At 36.4% G+C, this 8766-nt stretch overlaps 1 protein-coding gene across 1 annotated transcript in view; it reads left to right on the plus strand.

Moving 5' to 3' along the window:
- TTC27 (tetratricopeptide repeat domain 27) overlaps positions 1–8766 on the plus strand; it is a 138114-nt gene that overhangs the window by 1635 nt on the left and 127713 nt on the right. Inside the window, exons 2-3 of the mRNA XM_009331099.1 lie at positions 2543–2720; positions 8429–8558. Of these exons, the coding sequence (XP_009329374.1) occupies positions 2543–2720; positions 8429–8558 (308 nt within the window). The remainder of the gene's footprint in view (positions 1–2542; positions 2721–8428; positions 8559–8766) is intronic.

Below are 8766 nucleotides of genomic sequence, written 5' to 3' on the forward strand. Positions count from 1 at the left end.
TGGCCGGCAGACGCCCCGCCGCCCGCTTCATGGCGGCACTCTGGAGGCTTTTAATCACTTCGACTAAGACTGCCTCGTGACCCACGGGTGAAAGACTACCTGTCTGAATTTGGCAGCGATATGAAACTCGCTCTTGTAGCAAAACACGAGGAGAAGAAGCCTGGCGTGAGCTACCTGTTCTACATTTTACTAGCTATTTAGTCGTAGTTGCTTGAGGGAACAATGGAAAGTAGTCTCTTGAGGGGACTTGATTAGGTTGTTACTGACCTAGCTTTCCTGTAGGGGAACGCAGCAGCTTTTAAAATGTAACATTTGTTATGAAAAGGCACTTCCATATTTCAGACAGGCTAGAAATACAGTTGTGCTCAAGTCATGTGCCGTGCTGTTTGAAACATTTAGAGGTTGTAGCATATTGAAAGACTCATTTATCCTTACCCAAGCACTTAAGGAATTTTGGAAAAGAACTGTACAGAGGTACTCAGCTCTGTTTCCTTATGTTACTTATTTAACCTTAATCATTGTACTGTCCAGGTGTGTTAGGTGTTGCGGCTGAGATCTGTCTTATCTTTTGACTGAGTGTTGTATATGCTGTTTGTAGTGTGTTTTGGGTGTTGTGTGGGGTTTTTTTTAGGTTTTGGTTTGTTTTTTTAAGTAGTATGCTGCTGTAAGATGTGGGGAAGACTTGTTGAAGAAGGGTATCTTGCAGTAGAGACAGAAAATGGTGGGGTTTGTTGTGGTTCTTAGTCGTCACTTACGTGGGCCCTTCCTATTGATGATCCTGAAACTAAATTTAAAGACTGTGATCTTGAATTTGTATGGTGTCTTATAATAAGCTAAACACAGAATCAAAAGCAGATTTTATGTGCTTACAGTTATGTTACAGTGTTACTGGAAAGAGAAAACCTCAATATTCTTCATTAGTGTCCTCACATCCAATAGTTATTATACAAGCTACAGCATCGCCTGACTGAACAACTATAATCCAATATAAAGAAGTTGTCATTTGGTGAAAGAAGTGCCCCCGAAGCATAGACTGGAGAAAGTTTCTTGTTATTTCTGTTCTCTGTGAGAGTATTATGTCAGCAGGGCTGCAGAACCATTACTATTCTTTTGCATATGCCCTTCCAGATGCAGCTTAAAGTGTTAAATCATCTAGCACAAATGATCTCTTACATCATTTGGTTGATGATTGTTGTAAAGAACAAAAGTAAACTGTGGCCAACAGCAGTCAACAGCCTGGTCCACAGAGATTAGAATGAACGTATCTCTGTTGCCCATTCCTACCAAGTCATCCATCGCTGCTGTTGAAGTTGGTTCTGTACTTGGTCTTCCCGTGTGTCTGAGATTTAGAATACTTGTTTTAGCTGGATGAGCTTGGGGTTGGTATTTGGTTTGCTTCCTTGCACAGCTGCTGCTTTTGTGGATCTATACCTGTGCTAGCATTAAATTGGCTAGCTCAGGTACTAATATTAGCGTAGCTATGGTAACACTGAGTGCATGGGAGCTGCAATCCCCAACTGGAATCACAGATTAATATTAAGGCATTTATGCTATGCAGACCTCTGCATTTCCTCAGCTGCACCATTACCAGTACCTGCATCAGCTAGTTTAAAACCAGTTAGTGCATCTACATGAGTTGTAGCCACAGCTGCAGTGTAGACAGATACTGATTTTGCTCAAGAATAGAAGGCTTTAACATGGTGAAGTTGTTCTAACAGCTGCTGGATTGATTGCACTCTAGCATATCTGAAGAAAAAAGGGAAGATACCTTCTGTGAACAAAGCTTCTCAGGAATTAAATGTATAGCAATTCATGACGTCCATTTATCTTGAAAGGCTTCAGTGGAGGAACATTCATGGATACCAATCCACCTTACTAGTTACTCCTAAGAATCTGACTCCGTATGCAGACTTCTCATTGAGATAGTAAACTTATCATAGGAAAAGAATTCTTTTATAAAGATAAAATCATATTGCCCATTCTTTGTGAATATTCTGAGCATTTAAAGGAAGGACTGAGTATTTTCTGCAGTTTTGCATGAGAACTTATTCACTGAACTCTTGCAATTATTGAACCATTTTTATTTGTCCTGTCTTCCCTAAAAGGGTTCTCTAGTCTGTGAAATTATTATCTTATCTACAGGATTTTACTGTAACACACTCATGTAAAATGTTTTGGAGGAAGAAAACCCTCTTGTGATAATTGAAGTTGTCTTCAGTAACTGTCGTGTACATATTTGAAAGGCCATCCATGTATTTCCCCTGAGATTTCAGTGCAAGTTTGTGTTTTACCTTCATCTGGCAGTTTGTATTTCACTGTAACATTAATACGAGTTCTGTAAAATTTATTTTTAATAAAGTGACATCTGCTACTGCTGTTCTTTATTTTCAATGCAACTGCACTTTTCCTGCAATGTAAATGAAGATTCATTCCTTGTAAGGGGAGTGGTATATGTTTTGATTTGAATAGTTCTTGTAAGACAAAGTTGTTTCAAAATTGACACTGATTTCTTTTTTCTCTTTTTTTACTTTTTTCCCCCCAGAAAGTGGATCATTATTGCAGTTGATTTTTGATGGGAAGTACGAGGCAATATTTTCCAATTCAACCATCCAGAATGTTTTCACTGCACCTTCTGTGACAGAGGAGAACATTGACGGTTACTTGGAGAAACAGATTCTAGCCTACCTGGACTGTTCTGCAGAGGTTGATAACGTGGAAAGGTGGAAATTATTATTTATTATATGGAAGATTAATAGAGGCCATGTTTGGTTTTTACAAAAGGCATTTTTTATTTCATAATGTATGACATAGGGCCTCCAAAATTCTTGTTCTGAGAGAAAACCAGAAAGCAGATTTCTTGGGTTTTTCCCCCCACTTCCCGGGGGCATCTATTCACTATCATTGTTTCTTTCACTGGATACTATTGTGATATGAGGGTTTGTTGAAAACACTATTTAGAGTGATTACCTCTGAAGCTGCTGGTATAAAGAAGCCAACAAATGTAAATTCATGTTGCTGTGTATCATCAAACAATTTATTTCTCTCTGAAATGTTGCATTACATTTATGTGACTACTTGAAGTACCATGTAATGTTACTGTCTGAGCAATGCCTGTATTTCTAAGTCTGATTTATAGCAAGGTTGTACTACTCTTCTTAATGTAAAATGAGTAAGGTATTACTCATGGATGGTATTTATCGATTAATTATTTCCTTCGCAAGACTTTCTCTGATTGATTCTCTCTAATTGTACTGCATATGCTAATTCTTGCTGTTAATGAGTTCTGACTTTAGTGTTTACAGTTTGCTACGTAAATAATGATCAGACTGAAATCTATCACACTAGGGATAGTAGAAGCAGAAAACGATATATATGTGTATATATATTTGTTTATTTTAAAAGGTGAGTATGGGCAAAAGTTTTGCCGAAATAAGAGCAAAAGATAAGAGAAGATAAAGGTAAAAAGAAATTAAGAGGAAGGTAATATATTGCGAATAAGTGTGGCTGAATACAAATGCCTGTGTTTCGGTACAACAGACATAAAACCAAGAGGTTTTGCTAAAATACCAGAGAAACAAATAGTTGGCACCTCTAAAATATTGAGCTGAGATTTGTTAGTTATCATAATGTGTCAAAAGCTTATCTTCTAGTGTGGTAGACAATACGATACGCTCCTGTTCTCTGAGTTGGAATGTTCAGAGGTTGCTTCTGTGCATTTTTGTCTCTAGGTGTTTTTTCTTTTTTTTTTTTTTCCTTACTTTGTTGTGCTGTTGCTGTTAAATATTAGCTGGAGTTTAGATGGTAACATAAGTCTAGAGAAATTTTTCAGTATTGCTAGATTCTGTCATCTTGCAATAGTTTATTCTGCATAACGTGTCAAGGAAAGAAAGATCAGTCAGGGCTTGAAACAGACCCAATCCTGATCTTAATCATTGCTTGAAATGTGTTGCTGCTTGAAATACATGTTGCTGCCTTTATGATCCATTCAGCTTCTTAAAGATAATCATTACCTATATCATGCATTCAGTAATACTTTATAGATATCCTGTCATGGTGGTGTGTCCTCTTCTGCTCCCACCGTGAGCTTTTATTGGCCTGTATGCCATTTACAGGACGCTGCTGCTGCTCTCCTAGTGCAGACAGCAGAGCAGTTTGTTCCTCAGGTGCTCATACTTCAGCTCTTTGATCTTTGAGGTTTTTCATGTTCTCTCTGCAACTCTATGCAACATTAGGAGCCCCCTTGCCAGAAGATACGGAGGCAGATCTGCAATATTTAGCCTTTCAGAAGCAGACAGAGGGTTTTCTACCCAAAGTAACAGCTTGGAGTTTTATTCAAAATGAAAGCATGTAGTCTTCAAAATGTATCAGTGTCTGCCAGAAACATTTTTTGTCTGTAGCAGTCAAGTGAATTTTTCAAGCTCCATTAGTAATAATATAAGAAGCTTTGAATGATATTAGTGCTGAAGGAAGTAAGTTGTGACTTTCTCTTGATAGACAAACTTCTACCAAAAGACAGATCATTTCCTATTTTAGGTAGGCAGTGCTTATAGCACTTAAATCTGTACCATGTTTGTTTGTCTCCAATGACTTTTTACCTTAAAATGTGTTACATAGTTATTTTTCCTACCTGAAATGCCCTAGGCCCGGTGACTGCCTTATAGAAGGAATTAATGCAACTTTTGCACTCTGACCTTCCATTGCCTATGGTGAAAATGTTTTTGTCTTATTTTTTTTGTGGTGCAAATGTCACTTTCTTTTTCCGCTGAGCAAGTCAAAGGAAGTGCAGCAAACCTCATAAGTTCTAGCTCAGAAAATTCAGTAAGACACTGGTTTTCTTGTGACTTTTGGTAGATGGGCTTAGTTCAAATATATTTGGGTTTTTTCCTGAATTGAAAGTTGTAATTCTTGAGACTAAAAAACTCAGTGGGAGTTGAATTCAGTCAGAAACAGAAAGTTGGATGATGTTAATCTCTTTCTTTTAGCACAATATAAACACAGTACAAAGTACGGTTTTATAATAGTGTTAAAAGAACTCCTTTAAGAGTTCTTTTTCTGAAGCTAAAACTGAGCAGCTTGAGGGCAAAACAGCTCAAAATTTGGATCTAGATTATAATTTCTTTGGACATAGCCTGTAACTTTTTCCACTTTCAAATCTATGGTTCTGTAAGGAAAATATTTAACAGTATTTTAAAAATTTGCTGCAAGTTTTTTCTGTCATTTTAACTGCTTCTTCCTTCCTTCCCCTGCCCCAGACATTTTTTCACTATGGCACTTTTAACCTTTATGGCTTAAAAATGAAGTCTCAAAGCATTCCTTACAATAAACTTATTGAATAGGAATTTTTTTTTTTTACTTTTTCCTGCTATTGCTACTCACCTCAGTGGTTAACAGTTATCTTCTACAGAAAACGTAGCTTCATAGCTGTATTTTAAATCAGCAAATTGTAGAGGATGAAGCAGTAGTATATGTGTTAACCATATAGAAGGGGAATGCCTTTTTATTTTTTCCTCAGCTCCATGTGAAGGAGGTGCCTTCATTGCCTGACACACAGTTTGATTCTAAAGACTGGAAGGAAATAGTGTGCAGGACACAACAAAAGATATTTTCAGAGAGCTTGTTTCAACAGAGCTTGAAGGTCTGTTTAGGTTTGCTTCCAAAACCTAAAGGAACAAGGAAATGAGCACTAACACTTGTTTTTATTGACCGTGTGTTCACTATTTTACCTTATTCAACATATAAATGAATATCAAACTTTCCAAAACAAATCCATACAATAAAGCTTGTTATGATTTTCCAACTTGAACACTGAATGGTATTTCTAGTATTTCTCTTGGGGCATCTGATGATTGGTTAACTGGTGTGCTATATATATTGAAAAACAAAAATGAAGAAATTCTTGCTGTTTCTGCAGCTTGCTTTGATGCATATGAATTGAAAAAAATAACTATTCAGTGTCTAATTTTGCTTGGACTTCTCTTCTGTAATTTCTGGCTTTACTAAAAAGAAAAGACACTCTCCCAAAACCAAAACCTGTAACCTAATCGCATCTTAAACATAGCCTGACTATTGAGTATTTTCTCATGCTTATATTTTTGTAAATTCTAGCATTAGATGCAAATCCATTATTTTTTCAAATACAAATGCTCTATTATTCTTTATTTTGAATTTGAGCAAGATTAGGTATAGCAGTATGAATATTACAGCGGAGTGTATATAAGCATCTGATTTTACATCATGGATCACAATCCTACTGGACTTGGTGTAAACAGTGTTTAAAAAAAGAGGCAGCAAAACCCCCATTCACATAGAGAAAAGAAGAACAAGACGGATGCATACAAACATATGTCTAAGGAAATATAAGAAATAAATTCAACTAGGTAGGTCACCGTAGTAAGTGGGACACTTGCAGCTGTTGCTTTTCAGGCAGCCCAGAACAGCAGTTTTCAGGCAGCCTTTGGGAGGTGAGCATTTGCAGGTCTGCCTTGTAAGTGTGAAGGGCAGTCAGGGAGACAGAATGGAATTTTTTTCTTGCGGGAAAAAAAGGGAATAGGCAAGGGAGGCTAGCGCTTGCAGGGATTTAGAGCTTGGAATTGACTTCCTGATACAGAATGAGTGATAAGGAGACTGGGATTTGGTCATGGATCTCAAAATGAGGAAAAAAAATTGGTGATGACAAATTAGCCATTGGAAAGACAGTATCCCAGCCAAAGTAATGGAATTGGTTATCAGTTGTTTCAGAGGCCTTCTGCATGGATATAACTGTGTCAAGACTTCAAGCAAGTTGCCTGACAGATAGATAGATGTAATGTTAAAATAAATAAAAAATTATTAGTAGAAATAATAGTGTAAATGATAAAATAATGAAAATGAGTCTTCAGAAGACTGAAGTGCATCTGTCAAATCACAGTGCAGAGATGGTTGATTATTCTGTATGTTATCTTTCCTTTCAGAAGCTTTGAAGCATAGTTTATTATGGGAGAATAATTAGAAAATGTATGTCTGTGGTTGTTTTGTCTGTAATGGTAATAATTTAGTGTACAGTATCTGTTAGTGTTTTGTGTTATTGAGTTATTTGGAAGTTTAGTGGTAATCTTAGATATGTATTCAAATACTATTTGCTGGTAGATAGTTACTGGCTGAATAATGACAGCTAGTAAATGTTACCTTGTCTTGTTCAACAAGAACTCTTTGTACCAGTCCTTGCTCTCTAACTCTCCTGAAGGCTTTGTTCACTTTTTTTTTCCAATCGTGTGTTCCCCACCCCTACTTTCTAATTGTTCTACATCTTTTGTCACATTCTTGCCCGCCAGCCGCTTGTTTGTGTGTGGCTTTTCTATTTGACTTTGTTTTTTAGGGGTTGTATAACATTTTATCCTTTTGTTTCCATTTGGAGGACTCTTGCATCTTTAAGTCACTGTTTTACAGAGAAGAAAAAAAAAAAGACTAGGTTTTTTCCAATTCAGTTATGCTCCTTAACATACCAATTTTTATCTCAAACCAGCACAATTAAAGTGTTAACTTTTTGTAGGCGGGAGGCATGTTCTATATGTGACAGGGTTGGCACATGACTGATTATAATACAGTAAGGTTCTAAGTCATTAAGGAATCATACAACAAACCAGAAGTTTTGTGTCAGTCTCCTAAAAGTCTACATCTGTTAAATCGACCATTAAATTCTGAGGGATTGTGCCCTGCCTTCTGCAGACCACATAGATTATTTGTTACTGTAGGTGCAGAAAGAATAATATCATAATGATGTTAGATGAGCTTAGTCTTGTAAATAAGGAAAATTTTAGTTTCAGGAATGAAACAAAATCTCATAATTCCATCTTTAAATAAAATATTACGATTTACATTACAAAGCATGATTGAATGAGATAACATTTGCTGCCAAAGTATCTGAACCAACTTAGAGGTGATAGTTTTGAACTTTTTTTGATGTTCATTTAATTGTTTTATTATCAGAGGGTGTGAAAGTAAACAGCTATGTCAAAACAAAAATAAACATGCTGTTTTGGAACATATGCTAAGGCAATATCTTTTTTCTGAAAATGCTGAGGATTAGATGTATCATAAGACAATAAAACAACCGTGCAATAGGCGAATATGGGATAATCTGCATCCTCTGCTAATCTCCTTCTGATCTCTGATAGTGAGATACAGCCTTAAATTTTGAAACATATGAACTAACTGCTTCCAAAATGTTTCTCATTAATTACAACCATTATAAACAAACATATTTCTGAGCCTTTTAGTTCCCCATGTGCGTTTTTGAATACCACATTAATTGTATTTTCCTAAAAAGAGAGTGATTTTTTTTTTTCTTTTAAGATGAGGGTTTTTAATTAGTACAAGAATTAATCAGATCTTGTAGCCTTAATTAAAAAATGTAATGTGTTGCTAATTGCTTTTCTTATCTGTATTACAGGCAGAGGCTGATGTTTCTACTTGGTGTGGGCAGTTTGCAGCTCTTCGTTCAAAGCAATTGGACTGGGCCTCCTGTTCAGTTAAAGCTTCAGGACTTTTTGCCACCTGCATTGTTACAGACGTTCTGTGAGGTATACTTGGATTTTAACAAGCCATCCTGTTATTGTCACTGCTTTTCACAAATAACCATAACACATAGATGTGTCAGAGAAGGCACATCTGTGAGGCGCAGTGCTAGAATGAATTGCCTTGATCATTGATCCTACTGGCTGCTATTGCAAGCATCTTCAGCTATATCAGTTTTATAAGCAGTGTCCTAATAGTAGTTACTCTGTTTCT

This window comes from Pygoscelis adeliae, unplaced genomic scaffold (assembly GCF_000699105.1).
Source record: "Pygoscelis adeliae isolate BGI_AS28 unplaced genomic scaffold, ASM69910v1 Scaffold218, whole genome shotgun sequence".
Taxonomy (NCBI): Eukaryota; Metazoa; Chordata; class Aves; order Sphenisciformes; family Spheniscidae; genus Pygoscelis; species Pygoscelis adeliae.